The sequence below is a fragment of the Caloenas nicobarica genome, chromosome 1, assembly GCF_036013445.1.
Source record: "Caloenas nicobarica isolate bCalNic1 chromosome 1, bCalNic1.hap1, whole genome shotgun sequence".
NCBI lineage: Eukaryota > Metazoa > Chordata > Aves > Columbiformes > Columbidae > Caloenas > Caloenas nicobarica.
The window spans coordinates 70,293,851-70,319,084 of NC_088245.1; the positions used below are offsets into that span (position 1 = coordinate 70,293,851).

Below are 25,234 nucleotides of genomic sequence, written 5' to 3' on the forward strand. Positions count from 1 at the left end.
GCATCTATTCTGTTAAATTCACACCTACATGAATGTCTGGGCCTCATTATATTAATTTCTGCATCTGTATGAAAGTAAAATTAAAAACTTAATGAAACTCCAATATAATCATCCACAAAATCTAATTGATGGACTTCAATGTGTGCAGATGCAATGGTGGGTGTGTTGGCAGTTGCACATCCACCTCTCAGAACTGGGGCCTTCAATGGGGCAGTTAATGGCTCTCTTTGTGGAGACCCAGAGTTGGTGGGCAGTGTCATCAGCAGAGGAGGGGCCAAGAGCGCCCACAGCCCGGAGAAGCTGAGAAGCTTCTCAAATGCCCACAGTCAGGGGAGGGGCACAGAGAAGCCGAGAAGCTTCTGGGATGCCCACAGTCAGATCTGAACAGACTATAAATGGGGTTCCCGCCAGAAATCCCCTTTGTGTGGTCTTCTTGGAGCTGTGGGTCTGCCATGCTGCTGGAGTCCCTCCCATTAGACGGAGAAGTCGTCTAAGGTAACTTCCCTGGATTGGGAGCACCTCACCTCCACGTTTAGGTGAGTGATTAACTACTGAATATATGCATTAATAGGTCCTCGCCTGGTAGGCGAGTGTAGATTCCTCATCTGGGATGGACGAGTGTGAATTCCTCGTCTGGGACAGACGAGTGTAAATTCCTTGCCTGGGACAAGGAAGTGTTTATCTCTTATGGGCAAAACGAGGCAGAGAGGGCTCTGGTTTGTTTTCTTGTGAGTGTGTATATGCACGCTGTGGATCCTCATTATTCTTATTTTGCTGCACCCCAAATAATCTCCTAACCTAATATCTGAACCTGTATCTTATGTTATCGGAGTGCTAACTAATTGTATAAACCCCGTTTCTAATCGGTTTATCAGCAGTACTTTTCCGGCCAGAATAAAGTTTGTTTTGGACCTTGTTGTCCACCTAAACTTATTTTGGGGTGCCTCAGTGACAGTGGGCCAAGACAATTTTTGTGATATTGCTGGAAACAGCAAAAAATGTGAAAGATGACTGCAAAATGGACTATTTTTATAGCTGCCTTCCACACTCCATACACATATGTGATTTCCATTTTACAAAGCTGTCATTTTTCCACAGTTCCTTTTTACGTCATGCTCTCCTAAAACCTAACTTTTCCTAGATATTTAAGGTTTCACAATCTGCTGAAATAAAGCTGAGACTGATGTACAACTGGATTCACCATTAAATACAGAAAGCCTTGCCAGAACCTTGCATATTGCAAATTGCTAAAGGCAGCTGGACACTGTGGACAAGGTCCTCAGATGACCTGAGCTGGCACCACCAGCCCCGTGATGCTGCTCTGTGGGCAGCCAGATCACAGAGAGCCCTGTGCTGTGAAAGGCATGCTTGGGATCAGAGGAAAGAAAAGAAGGTTAGATTCAGGCTTACAGAAATCTTACAGCCAATAAAATAACTCAAATATCTTGTTTTCTGAAGAGTGGGACCTGGAAGGAACAAAATGTTGACAGTTGCTCCTGAAATTGGTGGAAATTCAAAACTCAAGATCTTTTTCTGCTGCAGTTCCTGCCCCTATGGATGCCATCTCTCAATGGCTCCCAGCCCAAGAGCATCCTGCCAATTTGTCCTGTATATTTGATTCAGTGCTATTCTTCCTTACCACACATTCTCTTCTCTTGGAGCCTTTTGAGCTGAATTTGTAAAATAGATTTTGGCTTACAGAATGTAGTCTAAGTAAGTGTTTAAGGAAAAAATGTTAATGATGTTATGCTCTAAACTTAGGAAGAATAAATTTGGAGAAAGTGAGGAAGACTTGATTTCCAGTGAAAACCTTTAGCATGTTGCTAACTCAAACCAGATGGGAGTTTATTCTTTGATTTAACTCTTCTGTGTGTGGGGCCTGGTAAAGAAGACATTATTACTGTGGAGAAGCACTTTAGAAAAGCTACTGTGATACACTGTAAATTTCAACCTGTCTTTTCCTGGATTTGGGCTTTCTTCTTACTAATTCAAACACGCTGAAGCTTGCATAATGAAATGTCCTTACTTAAAATAGTTTTTGCTAGCATGTGTACATTCCACGGGTTGTCATTATAGACCGCTAATGAAAAATCTTTTGGTCAGTCGGCATCTGTTCTCCTGTGCCTAGAGAAGCACTCCTTGCAAAACCTAGACTTCATTGTGTGATAATTCTGCGTGATAGTTCTTCCTCAGCTTGGTAGTGATGATGATCTCCCAGGTAAGCTTGTAGAGAACATTTTATATTTTCATATTTTTATATTTCCATATTATGTCATCTTCATATTACTTCCTTTTGTCATATTAGGGGAATTTTATTTTTCGTCTTTGGCTTATAGGTAAGAAGTAATCATTGACTGAGATACTGGAGCATACTAATACAATAAATTAGTCATTTATAGGGGTACATTGACATTTATCATGGCCACAAAAAAGGCAGGGACCACTTGTCCCCCTCTTTATACTTCTAAATGCTAGCCCAGTAATCTTTAAGTTCTGGTTTGATCTCTGAGCAGTGCACAGATATTAAGGCTGAAGCTGAATGCAAAACTAACTTGTGGCTGGGCTCCTCAGACACATTGGATTTGTAGCGGTTACCCATTGCATTGGGTTACAGAGAGAGGCTGGCCTGAGTGCTGCAGTTTATTGTGAAAAGCACACTCAGAAGGTGATTTATAACATTGTTTAAATAATGTACATGCTACTTTTTCAATAAAAGCACCCATAAGGAAAAGCACTGTGTTTTGCAAACAGAGAAGTAAACCACAATATGTCCAAGTAGCTGCTTCCAGCTGAATTATGGTGAGGACTAACACTCTTTTCCACATCAGTGGGCAGATATTCAGGGGTGTTGAGGTGCAGCCTCATGATCAGCAGCATTCATAAACAGAGGCATCAAGGAAGATACATTTGCTTCTTTGACAGTTTATGTCTTGTTTGGCAGCATGAATTCAAGCAAGAGTGAAAAGCTCCTGGGGGACATCATAGATGAGTCTGAAAAGTCAGCTGGACATGAAACACTCTTCCATCTTTGATCATGTAAATGGAAAGGAGGGAGGGGTGTAGAGTATTTGATGTGACAAGTTGGTTACATTTACCTCACTGACAAATTTGTGCGAGTAGAAAATGAGCTTTTTGCCTTGATGTGGGTATTTTGTCTAAGAGTCCCCATATGTTCCTTTGGAGGATATATGTGCACATGTTGTTCAGGTTTGGAGTTCACCTCAGCTGGACCATGCTGGCTGTGAGCAACATGCACAGAGATTAGGACTGACATAACCGGATGCATGCTGGATTGATGGTCTGTGGCACATGCGGTTAGTCATTCAGGCTTTGAAGGGCATCCAGGAATTCCCAGCAAATATCCAGCAGCCTGCTCCCTAAATACAATTGCTGGCTAGAAAAGGAGTGCCTTTCTAGGGAAATACAATTTCTTATGGTATTCCTAACACTTAGCTGTTTACCAGGCAGAATCTTTAAAGACAGACTTCTTCAACAGCTGGAGCCTGCAGCATTTCCCTGCTGTGAACATGAGAAATTCAGCACCATGGCAAGACAAGCCCCTAGTCTGTGCAATTGCCAGCTTGTGACTGATTCATCTTGCTCAGTCCCATAGCTGAACATCTAAATGCCCCTCTCAGCTCTCTGTATTCGTGGAAGATTCCCTCCATCCACAGCATGCAGCACTGCCCAGACCTCAGCCAAGTCATTGCTGTCTTCCCTCTGTGCAGCAAAGCTGGTTTTAGGGAGAGATGGGGCACAGTGAGGGATGGGGCCCTCATATGTGAAGGCAGGTAGGTTAGACAACGCAGCTGAAAACCCCAAGCCTGGGCCAGAAAGCAGGTTTTAGCTGTTCTTGATGGTTAACAGAGGATACCTGGTATCTATAGTCTATTCATCAAAACAGGAATCCCCTGAGCTGAGCTCAGACACTGTGCTGCCTGTTCATTTCGCCCTGTCTTCTCTCAGGCATCCTGTGTAGAAGCAAGGCCACATCATCATCCTCCTGATGGAGAGCCCAACACAGCAGTCATGCACTGCCCTTTGCCACTTGAGCCTAACTGGGCCTGACTGTATCTATTTTTTGCTGATTTTATCTGATTATGGGATACCTCAGTGTGGAAAAATCTTTGGGTAGTTTTCTATCATACCTTTGTGAAGACCCAATTGAGCTTTAGATTCACTAAGTACAAGTCAAGGTAGGTCAGCCCCTTTGAGCTCTGTCTATTAAAAACTCTCGTGGTAGAAATCAACAAAATAAGCACTATATACATTTTTGTCTTTAGACATATTACCTTCCAAAACTTTCTGAAAAATTGACACGGCAATCCAGAAAACCAGAAGTTGCTTTGACTATGACAGATGAATGGTTTCACTTAACACATGCTTTACTATATTAGGATGTCTACAAGTAATGTTTAACTGGAAATGGAGTTTGTTCAGTGCTAAGCCATGAACAGTTGCAGTAAATAAAAATGAGGCTTGTCTTAAATGTCTTTTATCTTAGGAGGGGGCTCAAGACATGCACAGTTCTCTCAGACATAGAATCTGCATTTAATAAACAAATATAATAAAAAATTACTTTGTGTCTTCAGAACTAGGCATAAAAAAAAAATGTAATGTAATGGCTGTAAGCATTATGAAAACCAGGGAGGAAACCAAGGGCTTGCAGAACATGATCCATTCCTCTGAGGACTGACATGGGGAAACAGGGACTTGTGCAGCTGTAGTGCTGTTGCTGTGACTGGTGTTAACAGGAAAGCTTGACTGGTATTAATGGGAAAATGCGATAGCCCCATAGCTCTATAAAAGAGCAAGTTTCTTGCCCTTTCTGGAGAATAAAACAGGCTGTTTCTTGAGCAGTGGGAAGGGCCTTTTTCATTGCTGCATAGTTTAGAAAGCTCAAAGGAAAAAAAAAAATTAAAAAAAAAAAAAAAAGATGTGCAGAGACCTCAACATATTGCTGATTCAGTAGTAGTAACTTTAACTTTTATACTGTGACTGGTGGTGAATTGACCAGACTAGTGTATCCCAATATCCTGGTGTGCTGAGAAGCTGGCGGGGACCAGAAGAAAACACGAGTCCTGCTTACGTGAGGAAAAGGCGGTGCCAGCTCCAAAGAAATGCAACCATCCCATGAGCCTGAGAAGCAGATGGATAAGATGAAGACCAGCTGTGACAGATGGATATCTTCTGAAAGGCAGGTTCAAATGGGGATGCATATCATGCTGACAAGGGGATGAACGCTACACTAATCTTAAACGTATGTGTGCTTTAATCTTTTCTATCCACATTTTTCACATTTTTTCAAGCTTTTCTCTTCCTCTTTTCCTCGCATTCATATTAGTTCCTTCCACTTGCTATTTTTACCTCCAGATTTTTCTCTATCCTTTCTCAGTGTCTCTGCCTTTTACCTTTGCCCCTCTTGTCTCCCTCTTTGTGGCTCAAATAAGCCCTGCTAGACTGGGAAGTCTGTGCTCTTTCCAAGACAGAGAAGAAATTAGAAGTATCGGTTCCATTTGGGGCATGCCACCACCTGTCAAATAGATGGAGACAATTAAATCCTGATGTTATGGCTCGCAGCAAATATCCACATCCAGTCAGGTGCGATTTACTCTCTTCACAATTAGGCAAAATCTAACCAAATGTTCTGCTGCCCTAGTGCCATGCCAGGGGATAGAGGGTCACGCAGGTTTGCAGAAGACCTCGTGCCTTTGGATCTCCAACACAATACTGCAGCTCAGCTTTGCCTTTCCACTGTCCCATTTCCTCCCTAATAACCTCTGCATTTTGAACAGTTTATTTTTCCCTTCCTCAGTGACTTTTTTCAGCTACCCACCTGGCTCCTCCTGAGTGGAGAGAGATTCAGTGAGTTCGGAGCCTGGTCCCTGGCTGGTGACCTGTTTCCCTGTGGCTGGGGAGGAATTTCCAGAGGACGAGTGGTATGCGTGCCGATCTCAGGGGAACTGGGCAACTGCCAAACCTAACCAGCAAACTGGGCCAGGAAAGGCCCCACATACGCTTTCACCAGAGGAAAGGAATGTCTGCGGTAACTGGGAATAGTGGAGCTTATTTAACTCCGCTCCTCTCCTCTTCACATTCTTCTTCATCTCAAGCCCAGCACTGAGCTCGTCCTGCTACAAGCACTGTGATAGTGAGACAGGGGGAGACTCATTATTGCTGCAGCCTGAAGCACCTCGGGAGGGATAAAGAGAGTCACTGGCTAAGGGTAACCACTGAGTAGGCAAGGGGAGCCCCATGACTTGTGGTACAGACTCAGGCTAGTTTAATGTCTCCGTATTAGCAAATCTGCTGTGGGTGACGTATCATAAAGCTGTCATAGCAATAGCCAAGTAAAACAGGATTTGGGGGTAACGAGAGACATAGTGACAATAGAGGCATACAAGAGCCCTTCTTCTGCTTTCTTTCCTTCCAATGGGAGAGAAAACCCCATAGATGACTGTCGCCTTGGGGACTTTTGTCTCCCAACAACTCTTATTTGCAGCTTATCCTCAAGTTGCTTTTTTAATTCTTTTTGTGACACTTTTATACAGTTCTTTCTCTGCCTTTTACCATCAGCTATGCATGTAGCTGGCCTGCATGAGATTCACCCATGCCAGTGCCATGTTGCTGAAAAACACTTTAACCAACAAATAATACATCTGGGCTGGAAGCTTTTAACAACCAAGGTTACTACAGGAAACCAAATTCCAGATAATGACCGAGATTGTGGCCTCACTTCTGAGCGTGGCAAAACTCCCATTGATTTCAGTGGTGCTGGTTTGCACATTTCAGTGCTTTTAAAGTTAAAGCAAGGAGCAGACTGGTTTGCTTACTTCAAACCAAGACACTCACACAGCTCCCTGTTTTGCTACAGCCAGGTCCATGTACCCAGCTAGCTTTGCTGCATCTTCTGCCCCTTAGAAGGACTCAGCTCCCTTCAGCACCAGGATGCAGAGGGAGAGTACATGGCTTGGCAGAGTTCCAGTTCAAGGTGGATATATGCTGTGCATGTGGGCAAGCACCAGTGTTCATTTCCAAGACCCAAGGCTGGCCCCATGGATCCTGCCCTGCCTTGAACCCAAGCACAGGCACTGTAGGCAAAGTTAATTGCTCCACCACTCAGTTCTTTACCTCAGCAATTTACATCTTGCCTGACACTATATGAGTAATCAGAGCCCCTGCAGCCTGATGATGTTCATTAAGACCTGCTGACTTTCCTTTCAGTGACATTGTACTATTCAGTGCTTCTGACAGAATTTCTTTCTGCCTGAGAAGTCATTATGCTCCTGCTGAACCTGGCATGATCTACCTCTCAAAAAAAAAGAAAAGCACTTTATGCATCAGAAACAGAATAAGAAAAAAAATCACCGCTATTAACAACATACAGGGCTAGACACACCCAGCCATCCTGAAGAGATCTAGGGCAAGTGATTTAATTACTCTGTGCCTTACAATGAAAAGCGATGCTAACGTTTCCTTTCCTTAATTTCAATGAAGGTTCTTTGGAGAAGGTTTTTTTGTTTGTTTGTTTTTACCTCTGTTTGTATAATGCCAGGGACCAGTGGGGTCACTGGGCCCAGCAATTGAGTCTAAGACAATCATGAGGGGACTTACAGAGTGCTCTACAGTCTCTGCATGTGTGCATGAGTTATTTTATTTGCAACAGAGCTACTTTGCCTATGGAAGGGAACATTGACTTAATAGCATGCATTAGGAGCGATGAGGTGGTTGTTAAAAGTAAGGTGAAGGGAGCCATTTCCATGTGACAGTGTAAGAAGGGATTTGAATGGCAGGAGGAGCTTCTGAGCTGGACTTTGTTTGGGACATTAGAACCCTTGTACAAATTGATCCAGATCTCATGACAGTTCTATGCCTGAGACTAAGATAAATAGATGCGACACTACAGTATTCAGGAATCCTGAAAAAATGACCAAAGTGGCAGCAAATGCCTTACTGACTTTCCAGTCCTCGGTACTGGGATGGAATTGGGATCACTGAAAAGATTTTACTGGTAATAATTTCAGCTCACAGTTCTCAGTCTAGCACATGTCAAAGAGAAAACAGCTTTACCTCATGTGTCTTCCTGTTGTTGCTTACCCAGATTTCCTCAAAATTGTCTAGCTCCTTTCTCTTTCCAACTTTTGATTCTATCAACCAGTTTATGACTGTATAAGCTATAAGCTTTAGCCATTTTTTGGCTGTTTCCTGTGGTGAAAAGAACCGTGGAGTCACTTAGATCCTTCCTTGCTAACAATATGATTGCTTTTATAGAGTACAATATCCATCTGTGATCTAAACTGAATTGTGGAAGCTTCTATAATCTATCATCCCTCTGATCTCATCACAGTTTAGCATCATTGTCCTAGAAGGGGTTATAAATATCGATTTTTTTAAGCATACTTTGTATGTGTTTCAGTTTCAGGTATCCACTGTGAATTCTGATTCAGGAATCATTCTCCATGCAGGGTAAATTAATTAAGTCTTCCCCTAAAGAAGCATTTGGGGAATCAGGACATGCTAGAAAGGATTTTTATTACAGTTGCAGCCCTGTCCTATTGGATATTTATCATATGCAGGTTAAATGCATTCAGAAACTCTTATATTCTAGCTACCTTTCACAACACTAAGCAGCTTTCCCAGGTGCTAATAAGTAATCCCTTTTCAGGCCCCTTTTCTGTTGTCACTCTGCTCTTCCTGCAGTAGTGCTTTGCTTAGTAGTTTCAGATTGCAACCACAGCTGATGCCCAAGGGATCTGCCACAAGGAACAGGAGGGGCGCATCTGTGCGCAACAGCAAAGCACTGACAGAGCCAGAAGCAGTATGACCATGTCAGTGTGGCACTGGGTCCAAGCAGGTGATCCCATCCCTGTTGAAAGGCAGAGCACATTCCCTTGGGCACATGCCATGAACATGACTGTCACCCTGCTGGGATGTCAGCTAGAGTCCCTGCGCTGTCCTGTGATGTGCAAAGCAGGCAGCCTGCCTTGGCCCTGGATCTCTGATCTCTGCTCCACGCACCATCGTGCCGTATAGATATCCTGGTTGCCTCCTTAGTTCATTAATTCTCAAATATTTTCCAGACATGCTTGAAAATGTATTTTTGTGTTTGCTTTCATCTAATCTCTTAAAGGACAGAAAATATTCTTCTAGTGTCTCCTTCCTACTATTTACAGTGTAGTTTTTAAAATCTGTTTTTATATCTATGATGTACATTTCTACTCATCTCTTACACAGCTCTTTGCAAAGGAATTACAGAAGTAAAAGCATAGGTATATAAATTGCCTTCTTCAGGTTATCCAGCTGAGAAGCTAATTGCTCTGAATTTCAGTCCCAGACTGTCCTTCAGGCAGTGCCTCCCTCTTTTTGCAGGTACAGTTCCAATACTTGGTGCAGTAACAATTTGCATCAGACAAATAAACCCTCAGACCAGGAGACTCCAGCCTACAGATATGCATTCCCAGGAACTGGTATAGACTTATGGAACAGATTTGGCGTAGGTGGAAAAAACATCTGCAGCAGATAGACAGAGGTTTTTGCAGCTCCAGTAAGGTCACTAGAATGGCTAAAACAAGCACAGAAGTTGGGGCAGTTGAGGCAATTTTCCAAGTAATCATGTGGGAGACAGAGCAAAGAGAAATAATGTATTTTCTCTATAAGAAGAAACATTCTTTACACAGCCAGGCTTAAATAGAGTTGGCTCTGTTTCATAACATTTCACTTCTTCCATTGTTTTAAATGCACTACATATTTTAAGAATTGGATAACAATGTCTTTACAGAAATTAAAGGAAGATAGATGTTGCATTTTAAAAAGTTCTTGTAGTGGGTCCAGCTGGTATAATTTCTTTTTACCCTTGGACCAGATTTTTGGAAACTTCAGCATGTCCTAAACAAGCAAAGACCATAACTTGGTATGCTCGAGGCTTGCTGGGCATATATGTGTACATGTGTTTGACCATTTATGTTGTAATTACATGCTGTGTTCAGGCCACAGTCCCTTTGCTTGTGCTGTCCTAGCCAGAAATGTCAAACAAGTGTTACCATCAGTGGTGGAATCCCAGAAGTTGTTTGAGAAGGGAGTGACTGGCTGTAAGGATGCAATATGAAATGGGGAGCTGCCAGCCTGCTGTAGCTAAGCCCACAAGCAGAAGCACACTGCAAAAGTTGCTCATGTAGCAGCTGCTCCATCAAGCTCACAAACGTAGTTGCCACAACACTAAGAGCAAATTCTAAAAGTTTACACTGTTGTGGGGAAATCAAGGAGGATGGGCCTTCTGTTCTTCCAAGTAATTTCTTCTGCAGAAAGCCTCTAAAGAGAATAAACTGTTCCTCCAGTGTTGTACAACAACCATTTGACTTTCACTGAGCACTAGAGACTGGCTACAAAATAATACATGTGGACCACCTAGATCTGGATGTGACTGTAATGCTGCTTCTGAGGTCTGGGAGGCACAGCACAGCTGTGCCCCAAAAGCAGGAAACCCCAGTGTTGCTGATATAGCTAATACATCCTTTTCTTACTGATAGGTGAAAAAAAGCTTTACCTTCTTATTTTGGGTCTTTCAACATCTTTTCCTGCCTCCACCGAGGGCTGAACTTACCATCGCAGCTGCTTTGCCGCTGTCCAAGAAGCTACAACCACAAGAAATTGTACTCTTCACTCCCTGAGCAACCACGCAGCAAGCACGCTACTGTTTGTGTGCTATTTATTCGAATCAGGAAGCCCTTAAAGAAAATAAACTACAGCCAGCTGAGAAGTAATGTGCTAATAAGGATTGCCTTAGGTTTTCTCCTCAGGGAACAGGCGATTCTCATAATGGAGATCTGAAGCTCATTTCGGCTCTCCAATGTACTGGTACTCATCAGAGCAGTTTGATGAAAGGAACTGAGTGGCAAGCAGTGACACTCTCTCTGGTTACCAAAGCTGCGTGGGTTCTTTTGTTTACTTTTGTTGTCAAAGAAGGGGATTTGTTTCTTAGTTTCTCCAGCAAAACCTTTTTTTAAGATCTGAGATTCTTATTTAGGATCTTCAGGATTTAATTATCACCTCACCTCTACCATTGCATAAGGAATATCAGTCAGTAGAGACCTAACATTGCCTTTTCTTCCTAAGCAGGTGTTTCACAAAATCGGAGAGGGTAATAATACCATACACCTAAGCCTGCAAGAGGCTTAGGGAAACCTGAGGTGATGACAAGAAAATTATTTTATCACCACTCAGGATAATTTCTTTATTATTCTGAACACATCCATCCTACGGACCAAGCTTTTCCTGTGACTTCTGGACCAATGTCCACAGCCGGATCTAGGCAGGCTGAAGAATATGCGAGATTTTTATGTAAATGGCTGAGGGAGTGGGAAAAAAAAAAAAGAAAAGCTCTCAGTTTTCCTGCCGGAAATGTTGGAGTTTTGGGTTTTGGTTTGGTTTGATTTGTGGTTTTTTGTGTGTGTTTTCGGTTTGGTTTGGTTTTTGTTTTGTTTTGTTTTCTTTTGGTTTTTGTTTGTTTTTTGGTTTGTTTGTTTGTTTGTTTTTTACATTAATCAATGCTCATAAAAGCAAAGGGACAAGGGAGGTGGCAGTCTAGAGTTCCCACTCACCAATCGGCACAAGTGTGTTCATCTTTCATGTCTGACTTTTTTCTTGAGCCAAAGCTTAAACACTTAGTTAGAAGGGCTGGGTATCCAATGCTGCCCTAGTTCCTCCTAGTGAAAAAACAGTAAAAGCTAGACCTTGTTTTATCCAATACTGACTGTTCATTTCTATTGCAAACAACAACTTTTGGTAATTAAAACAGGATGCTTTGTCCTACTATTTTTTAAACAATATGGACTACTAGTCAACATGGAGATGATATGCAGATCTGTTTTTCATTTCCATCAGACCAGATGCTGATCTGTCTTTGTTTTCCATTGCAAAACTCAGATCAGGAGCTGGATAAGACTTAAATGACTGAGGTTTAACCCAGACAAGAGACAGTTGTCATTTGAGGAGGGAGGGAAGAGCTCTGAGTGTGCAGAAGGGTGTGTCTGCCTTGGTACTCAACTTTCCTCTTAGATTTCTAAGGAATTCAAAAATTAGGACAGGACTGCAGACTAGGATGGGATTGGTTGGGCTGAGAGATAGTTTAGAGGAGTGTAGGTTCTCTGAAGTAATTATTGTAGGAGTCATGCCTCTAAAACATATTTGGAGCTGAATAATCCTACCAGCTTTGGAGAAGAAATCTGTTTTCCTCCTCAGCAGATGTCTGTATACAATATTTGTGAAAACTGAACTCCTTATCACAACAAGGAATGAATCTTCTCCTCTCTCTGAAGTCTCTAAAAACAAGCTCTAGAGCTTCCATCTTGAAAACAATCTGCTTTCCCAAAAGTTACATGGAGTTCTGATGTTGTCCTTTAAATATCAATGATGATGAAAATTGGACTTTAGTTGTTGCCTGGGTTCCTTTTAGGGTTGTGTCATTGTTGTTTAATTAAAATAAGTGCATTAGAAAAAGTGAAGAACATCCTTGAGTTGCATATTGATCATTCCATGGAAATGAACCCCTTTCGTTTGGCTTTTTTCCATTTCATACGTAAGGTGGCCTCACTCTTCCAAAAGGTAGGGTCATTTTTTTCATATATGCAGATTTAGTTCTGATTTCCTCACCTTTTTATGTGTCATCCCTGGAAAGACAAGCTCTTATCTACAGAATTAAGGGATTTTATTATGACAATTGGTGTCATTAGCTCTATTATACAGTAAGACAATAATTAACTCTATTTTACAGTAAGTACAGTATGTGCAGTAAAGATATCCAGTATCATCCAAGAGGCTGAAGGAAAAGCTGGGGAAAGAACCTGACACTCTGAGTCCCGGGTCAATACCCTGTCAGTAAGCCCCCACTAACTCTAAAGAAAAGTGAAACATTCATTCAGCCTTAGCAGAATTGCATAGCTCTTCTTTGCTTCATTCAGACATTGCCTCCCCTACAAAATCAAAACCAAACCCAAATAGCAGACTAGAAAGGAACTGGCTATACGGAGGAAGTCATGGGAAATTGGGGAGAGGGGCATCTGAATGCTTGGTTATTTAACAGACTCCCGTTCCTTTAAATATCTGTGAATTTCAATATCAGAACCAAAGAGATCTTTTTGGAGGTGTTTCCTTTCTCCACTTCCAGCAGCTACTGAACCCATGCCAAATACCAGAGAAGAGAATAAAACAAAAAGGGGAAAGGACACCATCACTAGCTTCTAAGCAAGCATCTCCTATGCAATCCAATAGTCCCAAACCATTTAATATGTTGCTGTCACACATTTGAATACAAATAAGTCACAACTATATATTGTCATATTGACAGGTGAAGCCTGATAACACCGCAGGTAGCTTTATCTATGTTGTATGTGCTAGTCTGTCAGGGTAGGGTCATAGGCATTTCCAGGCACCTTGCACAATCCAGACATTGTTGTGTTTACTGTTACCAGGTATCTGCCTGGTGGAGCAGAAGATTGTGCCACCTGAGACTGCAAAGGCTTTTGCTTTAAGGTTTCATGACCTATGATTTTTGTTAATGCAGTAGAAAAAGGGGAAGGAGAGAGAAAGGAAAAAGTGAGAAAATAATGTAGTTATATATATAATGTAAAATAATGTAGTTTATATATATATATGTATTATAACAGAATACCTATATAATTTTAGCTTTATGCACTTATTCATATGTGGTTTTCTATTTGTCTATATAATTGTTTAGCTGATCCGTTTAATGGAAAAAAAGAATTCTAGAGTTGGGAGGGCCAAATTTTACATATATGTATAATGAAACATAATTTCAGATAAAATCTACAAACTCAAAGTTTTCTCTTAAATAGTTTTTCATGTTTAAATCTTACCTCTGCTCCATCTGTGGGTCACAGTGGCATGAGCACTGTAATAGAACAGCAGCAGCAGCAAAGTCTTCCAAAGCATCCTTCTCTTTAAAATACCTATGTCTAGCTGTATAGTAGCTTTTTAATTTCCTACCTCTTTTCTTTTCAGGAATAAATAAATGGCTTTTCCTCTCCCCCTCCCCCTTTGAAGGAAAACCTGTCTGTTCTTCTGAGTACAGCTGAATCAGTGTGCAGCTCCTCTCCCAAACCAAGTCTCCTCGGGATCAGGAAACTTACTTTCACAGACAGACTTTGTTTTTATCCACATCTGGAATGACTCATGGTGCATGTGAGTTTGCTGGCAGCTGTGTGAATAAATATCATTACATTTTTGTAGTTGAGTTTCATTTGTTATATGGGCCAGTTGGAATTTATTTTTGTCCAATAAACAGCAGCAAGTAACTTCATTAAAGGACATTCTTGAATCCTAGCTCTGAAGCTACACCTCTGTAACACAAGGGACTGTAAGCTAACCCGTGTCGAAGACGAAAGCCTCCTCTGGAATGATGCACAGCTGCCCTTGGATGCTTAAGTCAGGGAGTGGGGCATGTGCTCTGCAAGAACATTTTGCTACTGTGATTCATATAATCACTCCTTTATTAAGAACATATAAGCCACAGTTAGACTTCAGTTCTGCAAGACAAGTCTTGGCCTTTTCCTCCATTTGGCCATTGAAGAGAACAGGAATGTCCAAATCCTTAACTGGCTCTTTTCAACAGTACTATGGGGAACACTAAACAATCCTAAGGACAATCTACAATAGCCAGGCTGAATGTGGAGGGGTGATGCTGAACAAAAAGGCTACTGATAGACATCTCCTTGCTGACAGTGGCCTCAGGGAAGACAACACTGGAAGCATTTATCCCAGAGCAACCCAGCATGGAGTAAGCTGCAGGTATGTACTGCCCCTGGCAAAGCTTCATCAGCAGCATCAAGGGGTGCTTTGTGGAAATACAGCCCTGGGATAACAGCAGGTTGCTGTGTGTTTGAACAGACTGATGAAAAATAGGAGGGACACAAGGAGTATTTAGAAGAATCAAGGGATAGGGGATGCTTCTTTTGGTGCCTAGAAGTGATGAGTAATTCTTTTATAGGCAAGTGTAAGCCAGGAGAAAATCCACAGACACCCATGAATTTACACTGGTGTAAAGCCGGCACATAAAAAAGGAGACTCTAGCTCAGAAGGTATAAATAGAAGAAATAAGGGAAAGGATAGCATGATGGAGGGCACTGTGGCTCAGGATTACTGGGCATTGGCGGGGAGGCATGGAGAAAACCTGTTCAGCTCCTGTCTGCCTCATGCCAAAATCTGGCTTTAGCCTCAGTCCCCTCATTCTTCCTCTGTCCCAGCTCCAAGTAACACCAGCTGTGAAGGAAGGAGGAGGGTCAAATAAGGTTGCCCTGCTTAAAGTGACTCCACTTCTTTTCCTACATGTACAGATTTTCCTGTCCTCAGACTGCCTCAGGTTACTCCCACATGAACAGCACAGGAATGAAAGACAGTATTTTACATGCCAAGGATATGACAAAAGGTATAATTCAAGCAAAGGGTGGCTAACTAATTCTCTTGCCATATACTGCTCTTGTTACCACAACATATTAGGGATTGGTCTGAATGCAAGGTTAAAGTTGAGAGTGGACTCACTCGAATGTATCCATTTGGAAACTATGGAGCTGAAGTAAACTGGTTTTATGTTTCCAAGAGATGGGGAAAGAGAAAGAGACATGCCACAAAAGGATGATTGTTCCTACTTAGCTTACATAAGTTACTTAGTATAGGATGAGTTTTTCTCTGAAGGAGGTAGATCCAGTCATCAGCACAGCCAATTCTGAGATGATGTGCATCTTGATGATTTGCATCAAGAAGGTGCAAGTTGCACCATGGTAAGGGAGTAATGATCTGTCAACGGCTGAGGAAAAAACGTTCTGGTGTAACTACTGTTGGAAAGACTTCAACCAGTAGGGAGAGCTTGAGGAAGTAGGCTTTATTAGTGAAAGCCCTCTAGCAAGTGACACAGTAGGTATAGATGGCTTCATTAACTTAACTACATCAGCCTAACTATCCTGGCATGGTAATCTTAATGGCAGCAGGGTCTGTTTCAAACTGAGGTAGAAAAGGGAGAAGCAGCACTTAGGATGTGTACTGCAGGATTGAAAAATTAAAGAAAATTACAAGAAAACTTAAAATCCTGTGGGGTAAAAAAGGAACACATTTTCAGTTGTGGAAGTTCTTCTGAGGTGCTCTATCATTTCATTATTTACATCTAAAGAAAGAGCAGCTGCTAAGAGAGGATGAAGGAGGCCAGACAGGCTCCATCCACCTCTAAACTAGAATCTGAATTACTTTGCAGGAAGATCCCTGCAGGATGGCTCTGCCTCCTGGCTGCCAGCAGCAGGACACTTCTTCTGCTCCTTCACTGTCACTGCTTTATACGTACATCCTAGAAAAGGAGAGGAGAAGAATCCCAAGAACTTCCCTAATCTTCCCCTCCACCTCCAGCCTCTGGAGCAAGCACCCCAGGAGCAATAGAGGAGCAGCAGCTGAAAGAAACAGAAGAGATGTGTGGTAAGACTGACATACAGGTCAAAGGGACATGAAGGCATGAAATGATTACTGATCTCTCCTTTTTCAGCCCCTGAAGATGTTGCTCTGAAGCTACATTATACGTGATTTTTTAATTATAATTTATTTCTCCTTAGTCTGAGTCCTGCTACAGAATCCTTTCTAGCAGTCTTCTCCTTATTTGAGCTCAAATACAAACTTTCCTCATCTGTGGTTCAAGGCCCCACGGTACAGCATTCAGAAGTTCCAGCTTTGACTGCCTCTCTGTGTGTACCACAACTGTAGGGAGAATTTGACTTTAAGACTGTGAATGATGCACTCACATGTGTTTTCTTACAGGAAATGTAGCTATAAATATAACAGTTCCATGTAAAAGAAAGAATACTTTCCATGTGGCATCTCCTCAAGAAGTATAAACGTCCCTTTCCCTGCTTAGAATTGGATATTTTTTTCTCTCCCATATGGATGTATAACATAGAAAGTCACATGCTCCCTATTAAAAAGCCCTCCTGATGAAGCCAGGAAATAAATATTTCAAGCATGCTCAGGGCACTTCAACTATACAGCTTCTATTCATCTCATGACTATATTTTATTATATAGTTGCTCAGTTTCAGCTTAAAGCATTTTCTGCCTGCGCTGGAGGTTTAAATCACTACAACTGTAATGAATGCTGAAGCAGGGTGGAAATCCTCACTGTTTATAAATATTAAACTCTCTTAGATTTCTTTGAAAATGTCAAGCAGAGGAGCTTTATGGTGAAGAATTCATCCTGAAGATGCATCTGGTTGGAGAGGGTACCATGCTGCTGAAGCCAGGAGATTGAGAGCTGGTCTGCCAGGTGGTCGATATTCAGGTCTTAAATCAGTGTAGTGCTAGACACTGTCACAATTGTGTCAAGGTGAATATTTATGTTTTAACAGTTCTCATAACTTTAGATGTTGGAACTGCAAGTCCTCCAGTGCTCCCAGTACCTGTGAGACCTTTCAGGCACAGGAAAGGTGTGACTGACTGCTGCTGCTGTTTGAGGTGAAAATGGACATTTATGCAGCTCCCAGACTAGACACCAGGATAGCACCCTTTCCATTTGATTGTTCTGTCCTGATGCTGTCAGCGAACGTCTGCACACACTGCTACTCCCATACAGTATTTTTAAGAAAGCTGGAAATAGGACAGGGAGGAAAGAAGTGGGTGGAGACCAAAGAGGGAAGCTGCCAGCTGCCTTTTTGCAGCCCACGCACAGCGAAAGCAGAGAGCTGAAGTACTCCAAAGCTTTCCTTCTTTCCCATCACAGATGCTGTCATAGTGAAAGGACAACTTCAGCAGGCTGGGAGTGTAGAAAACCTGCGTTTTCCAGGGGACGTTCTAGAGCTATCAGTGCTTCAGGTGAGGTGCCCTTATGTGTCATCTTTAGTAGCTCGTGGGAAATAACTTATAATCTCAGAAGAGAATAGAAAGGGAAAGAAGGCAATGGGTGATCCAAGATCAGCAGCCTGTAGGTCTTTAAAGAAGAATATGAGTGGAGAATATCATCTCATGATGTCAGTTCAGCTTGGTTTTGATGAGCTTCTGTCAAACCCAAAGTGGGGTTTCAGTCTGCCCCAACACCTCAGTCTCTGTGAGAGTCCCTTGCAAATCTTCTATCAAATAGACAGATATTTTTTAGATTTGCTCTGTTTAAATTAGAAAACAGAGTGTGTGCACAGAGGAAGTTCCTCTGAACCAGAAACTCCACTCTGCAGCCAGAGCCCTGCCCTGCTCCATCAGCCACGCAGCATCTGCCTGCTAGCACGCCAGCACAGTGGAACAATATTGATGCATGACACAGACATCGGTCTCCTTTCCACCACAGAGGTGGGTAAATGGAGGCGTACACAGACATGTGACTTACACACTGAAAGAATTGGTGGTAGAGCTGGGGATAGAAACCAAGAGCTGATCCCATTCCTCTGCCCAAAATACAAGGCCTTGGTCTGGCACTAAAGCGGCTCACACAGCATCAGTGTCATCTACCAAAAAGAGAAAGTGGCATCCACAGGAGGTTGAGGAATACCCTCATGACTAGGAGGAAAAAAGAGAGAAAAAAAACCCCAGCTGTATAGATGCTCCCAGGAGAAGAAAATAAGTTCTTTCAAAACTGGACTGCTGGTATTTGAACCTATTGTCCATAATGACCCTTGCTGGACTCTTAGGTGAGGTTGCAGCTTCCTGCAGCAACAGTTTGGATGGCAGAATCTCACTGAACCTCAAAGCCGCAGCAGCCAGAATGAACCTTGCATAGCCTACAGTGCAATGGGGTTGAAAGTTGGAAGGGACTTTGAGGCATCTTTCAATTGTCCTTCTGTCCCAGAGCTCCCTGCTACCTTGATTTAGCTACCTGAGCCTGAGCTCACATTCACAAGATTATTTAGATGCTGAACTGATACTTTACAGATCTACATTTTAAATAACAAAAATTTTAGGTCTGCCCATGCAGCTTTGGAGATACCTGAATTCCTTGTGTGATTAAGCATTCCCTGTGAGGCTCCTTAAATGCTTGTGTCACTGTATCTACCTTGAAAACACTGAGTCACTCATATCCTCTCTCATATTTCAAACAAAATATTGACAGGTGGTAATTTACAAAAAATATATGACTTCAAATACCCCTTCTCAAGTCCAATGTTGCACATTTCAGGTTTTTTCCACATAATCAAGAGGCAGATGAGGTACATATTTTACTCTGTGACTTGATTGTTTGAGAAATTGCCTGCTTTACAAGGTGTCCTGGCTCAGATCCTTTCCCTGCCTGAGGAGATGTGAACACATACCATAAGAGATGACTGTAAGACTTGAATCACAAGATCTTCCAGGATGGAGATTTTCAACTTTGTTGCTGAATCTGTTACTATCTGCAGGAGGTAATTATATATTCCTTGTGGCAGAGGGAAGGAATGCAAGGATGACTCTTTTGCCATGATCACTGCACTCACACATGAGATGCAGGACTTACTACCTGTACATCTTTTTTATTTGGAAGGAGGACATATTTCATTGACAATTCCATGTTGCCTCAGGAAGAAGAGGTACTTCAATCCATGTTCTTGGATCCTATTCCAGTGCACTAATTAATTAAGAAGAAATCTCTTTCTTGTTTTAGATATAAAAAGTCAGGAGAAAATTCATGTTTACATTGAAAACCTGAGCAGAGACAACTCCCATTAGCTTTAAGCTCCAAAGAGACACAAAATTTAATACATCTCTTTCTCCTTGGTATTTCCTCTTGACCAGCTTAGATAGTCTCTGTTTCAGCCTGGATTATGTGAATAACTCTCAGACATAAGCCTTTCTCCCCAGGCACTGTACAGATAGCCTAGAAACTGAAACTGGGGCTGTGAATACAGCTCAGAGCAAAGTTAAGCATGTCTGCAGTTAAGCCCAGCAATGCTAAGCCAGGATGTCTCCTAAATCAAGACTTCATAAAACTGATGCGTTACTAAGGCTACCTTGGTTAAACATGTGTTGCACTATATAAAAATTAAGGAGGTCACTTTTTTTTTGCAAAATTTTTCAAGACAGTATGCAAGAGGTGTTTTTGTTCAGTTCCTCAAGCACCAGTCAAGGTGATGCTGCTCACACTAACCCGCAGAAGAGGAAGAAGCATGGAGATACAGTAGTCAGCAGAAGCTAGCATGAAAAGTCACTGATAAGAGTCTGACATCTTTCTCTTGCTGCACCTGATAAAATACAGACTGATAATTTCCTGGGGGCTGCTAGGGCAGTTGCTGATGTAAATCACTAGGACTACACCTACCTTAGACAATACATGCAGATTTATACAGCTTATAAGTGTGTAGTCTTTGCTGGGTAATGCAGCATAACCCTTTTAGAAGATTAAACTTTTTAAAGATTCCATCAGTCCTGCTTCTTTTGCAACCTGTTGGCCACCAATATAAGCTCCAGTGGCACAAAGCCAATGCAAACACCAAGGCCATGACTTGCAGTTAAGCAACAGAAAATCCTGTCAGCAGTGCTACTGTAGGACAAGGTCTGAAATGAAGCAGACAAGAATTTTCTGTCACGAATCACAGCTAATATCATAAAGGAAGGTCAGCTATGCAGAGAATTTCCTGCCTTTCAGCCTAGGAAGTCAATAAAGACAACATTCACAGTGGGAGTTTTATGTTTAAATCCTGAGAACAGCAGAAAAAAATAGTCTCTTCAGTAAATATAGCCATGAAATGTTAAATAAAATTAAAAACCCCAAACAAATAAACAAACAAAACAGAGCTTGACAACAGGAAACCAAGAATAACTGAAACTGTCACTGGAGCAGAGAGAAACACCAAATGATAAACATAAGCTCATTATCACAAGTCATTACCAAGAACAGCCAGACCAGAGCTTTCTACAGATTTTATGGTTTAGTTTAGAGTATAACCCTAGATTCATCAGTTTGCTGAAATTATGGATGGAAATTGTCCTTAGGTAAAGAGAGAGGTGAAGGCTCTGGCGAATAGTTATGAAACTAAAATATTAGAGACACAATAAAGATGGATTATGTGGTGATAGTATTCGAGATGAGGTATAATTTAGTGGCATTATGTAAAGAGTCAAATGGGAGTAGGATCAAAAATGAGCTCCAGATGCAGATGAGGTTATGGTTTCGGCATACAGATACAGGAACTGATAAGAGCTGGGCTCTTTCTTAAAAGACGTGTGATAAAACTTGAGTCAGGTACAACATGAAAGTTAGATCCCAGTTATTCCTATTCTGGAAACAACTTCTGCCTACTGCTTCTGCTGCTTAACACACTGATACTGCCACTTGTTTACTGCAGTGTAGCACTTGTGAGGCTCTTCAGGGGAGTGAGGGTGATTTAAAACAGGCGTGAGATGAGAGGACAACTCAACCCATTCACTCCAGATGGAAGCAGAAGAATAGTCAAGCCCTTCCTTTCTCCTTAAGCAGCCATGTGGGCAAAGCAATGAGATACAACAGGTGACCTGAAAAGCAAAGTCTGAACCTTAAAACATCCTAGTCTGTAGACTGAACATTGCCCTCTGCAAAATGAGCATTCCCTACACCATCAAGCATTTTTATGTCGAGAAATCGAAAAGCAATTGCATTTCTGCTGCAAAATAAAATCTTGCTAGTTTCTGGTTGCCTAAATAAGCCCCTGTGCTGGTTTGACTGAAAATAAGTTAATTTTTTTCATCAGTTAGAAACCTTTCTTTTTCATAGCTAGCACAATCATTGTCTGGATTTAGTTTGAGAACAAGAAGATAAAACCCTGAGACAGAGTTAATGTTTTTAATTGCTGTTGTCTGGGAGCCAAGGCCTCTGAGCACTCTGCCCACAGGTGTGAGGCATTGAGGAAGGGGGGCATAGATGGGGCAGAGCTTGACTGATCAATAAGAGTATTCCATCCTGTTAACATCAGGCTTCATATTTAAGGAGAGCCAGGATCTTCTGGTTAGGCTTGAAGTTGGGATGGAGTTGGAGTGGAGACCAGTTTGGGGGAGTTCTGTTTGGGACTTTCTTTAGTTTGGCCTTTTGCCATCCTGCCATTTTGTAGAGGCCTCTGGACCTTTCCATCTTTTTGTCTCTTTTCTCTCTCTAGAATCAGGTGCTGCTTCCTGAGACTGGCTGCTCAGTGTGGACAGAATTCATGAAGAGTTGTATTGAGTATCTTTTATTTTATATTCTATTTCCATTTTACATATATTAGTAGTAGTGGAATATTAGTATTATTTTGTTATTCTATTAAACTGTGTTTATCTCAATCCACAAGTTCTTCTTTCCCTTTCGATTCTCTTCCCTACTCATTGGGGGACAGGGGGAAGGTGGAGTGAGCGAGCAGCTATCACGCTTATATTGCTAGCTCCAGTTGAACCATGACAGCCCCTTAAACAAGTTTTCAGGTAGGGAGGATGCAGGGAGTCAAAACATCCTCAAAAAATGCTGGACCTGACATGTGCCTGATACCTCAAATCCACTGAGAATGTGCAGATCTTCACAGATGTGTTACTTTTCTATGCTACCAGTATGCTTGGCTGTCAGACCTCCATAGAAGCAATTAATGATTTTCTGAAGCAGCAAAGTTTTCAAATATGAGAATAACTTTGTGGCAAAGGTCTTCAAGAGGAATTCAGGGACCCTTTTATTTCTTTCTCTGTGTGATGCAGGCTTCATGTGTAAAACAAACTTTGAGTAAACCATTCACTTCCCTCTGCCTTGGTTCCTTGTGTAACGAAAGGGGAAGACAATGCTATCCTTGTTCTTCATTTGTTTATCTCTTTAGACTGTAAAATCTTCTGGACAGGAACTGTGCCATACCAAGCACACATGAGCTTTCACCTCCACTGAAGTCCTGGGCTGCTTTAGGTGTCAAATCAATCCACCATACTGTGCCTCTGGTTTTAGTGAGCCACAAAGACGAAGGAAGAGAGAAAGGAATTTTCACTTTATTTTATTCAAACAGGTCGCATTCTGATTCATTCCTGAATGACCAAACCAGTGGAAATATTTAGCACACAGATTTGTTTAGCGGCCTTAGGGGGCAAAAAAATTACCAGCTCCTCCAAGTTAAAAATCAAGACACCTGTTTCAGTGGTGGGAGGGTGTGAGGACACACATGAGCAGCAGTGCCTACTAGCTTCTCACCTCTCCAGGCCTTTCCTCGCTCCCCTTTTGTGAAACAGCAACTTGATTGTAACGATAAAAGCTGAGACACCCAGTTTTACTGACAGTGCAGAAAATAACACACTGGTTGGAGCAGAAAAAGAGGTCAGAACCAATTAAATCTCCTAGGCTGCACAGACTAAAGTAGCACTCAATACCCTGAACACATGAAGTATTGGATGATTGTTCAAGACACCCTTTTCCCACTTGTGAACCAGGACTTTTCTTGATAAGCAGTTGTAAAGTGAATAGCATCTTAAAACCCCAGATTGTACCTTGGCCTTCAGGAGAAGAGGCAGTTCATTGATTTAACAACTCATGCTTATAGCTAAAATCTGTCCAGGATGGCAGATTTATTCCAGGATAAAGGAGCAAAGGTGAATGTAAACCATGGGCAATGCCCTCGATCAAAAGTGTTCTCACAGCTGATTTAAACCATTGCAGTTTTCAAGAGATTTCCTTCCCAGATGCCAACACTTTATCTGCTCAGGCTCACAGGGTATCCTAACTCTTTGCGTATACATACGTGGCAGGACAGAGGTAGATGCAAACTTCCCAGCCATCCTGCCTGGCTCAAGGAGCTGCCTCTTGCTGGGGTATGTCCTCATCCCTAGCAGGCTGCACCTGCCCACTGCCACGTTAACAACCTAAAATAATACAGTATGGTGATGAAACTAGCCAAAAGCTTTTATAAATACTGTTTTCAGTAGTGCCAGTTTCCTAAAAAGCAAAGGAAAACCAAACAAACAGATTGTGTGAGTAATATGCACACAACAGAGTTCCTTCTCCTCCAGAAAAATAATGGATGCATACAGCAGGCTGTTCCCTCGCTGGAGAGGTCCACAACCTGTGAAGTTAATGTATATTCCAGCTAATGGGAATTGTAATAATTGGCACCAGGACTACATTTAGCTCAGTACCAGCCCTAGCACAAGGGAGGCATTCAGAAGCAGCTCACATCCAAGGGCAGGAGAAATGAGCTGCCAATTCTGTCAGACGTTGCCTCAGGGGAAAATCTAGCTTGCGGTGCTGCTGCCTGACACATTTCTCCGATCCCTTCCAAAACAGGCCGCATCTCTTATGGCTAGAACCCACAAACCACCAAAAGACCAAACTGCCAAGATATTTTGATTGTGTACAGAACAGTGCACAGGTGACAACACAAATTACCTTTCTTGTTGATGAGAAGGGTGTTAGTTTCTCTCTTAAGTGCTCTCACTTCCGTCCTCAGCTTGGCACAAAAGCTTGAAAGCAAATGTAATGGGAAAAAAAAAGCAAAATCTCGCCTCCTATTTTTTCCTTGAAGAACTATACATATAAGCGTATATGCATGTGTGTATATGCATATGGAATGTGAGAGTGTACTGCTTAGAGCAGTTCCCTCAGCAAGAGTGAAAGCTGTCCTTCATACCTGCCAAGCACAGTAGTACAGAATTGCTTGCACTACAGTGACCTTGCCTCTCTGAAGTTTGCACTTGTGTGACCAATATTAACTGAGGCAGGGATCCCAGCCTGGGTCCTCCACATCCCATGAGAATGTTATAACCCTAGTTAAGGCCCTCCTCACTCTTCTTCTTAACAAGTAATTACTTACAGAAAGTGGAACTGCTTTAACAAAAGAAGAGTGAAGTCAAACCTCGTTTTCCTTCTCTGAAAGGTATTGGATTTGTATTAACACAGAACATTTTTGACAATGGAAAAACTTTTGCGGGGCGGGAAGCCTGTTTCCATTCAGCATTAATTGTGCCCCTGTAACAGCAGATATGATAAGCAGAACTAGGCTTAATAAACCTCATTAAGTGAGGCTTGGGTACTAAAATCCAAACCAAGAACAGTTTGGATTTAGTACTTCTTTTAGTTGAGCTCACAAAGCCTAAAAGGATTATGGAAATGGTTGAAAAAATGCTTCCAGCTTGGCTTCTCTTGAAGCCAAATCATTACATCAGGCTCCACAGAAAGCAGTGATCATTTTTTATCTACAGATACAGGTTTTATGAATATCCTCTTTGGAGAAACATGTAAATGCCTAATGCAAAACAATATGCCTATCTATCTGTCTTCTTTCATACATCTGTGTTCACACAGCTGTGACATCCTGGCT

General features: G+C 42.0%; 1 protein-coding gene across 1 annotated transcript in view; it reads right to left on the reverse strand.

The window, feature by feature from the left end:
• The window catches only part of FAM180A (family with sequence similarity 180 member A), a 29,244-nt gene extending 15,125 nt beyond the window's left edge, over nucleotides 1-14,119 (reverse strand). The window contains exon 1 of the mRNA XM_065657069.1: nucleotides 13,872-14,119. Within this exon, the coding sequence (XP_065513141.1) occupies nucleotides 13,872-13,947 (76 nt within the window). The 5' untranslated portion in view covers nucleotides 13,948-14,119. The remainder of the gene's footprint in view (nucleotides 1-13,871) is intronic.
• Nucleotides 14,120-25,234: the final 11,115 nt, after the last annotated feature.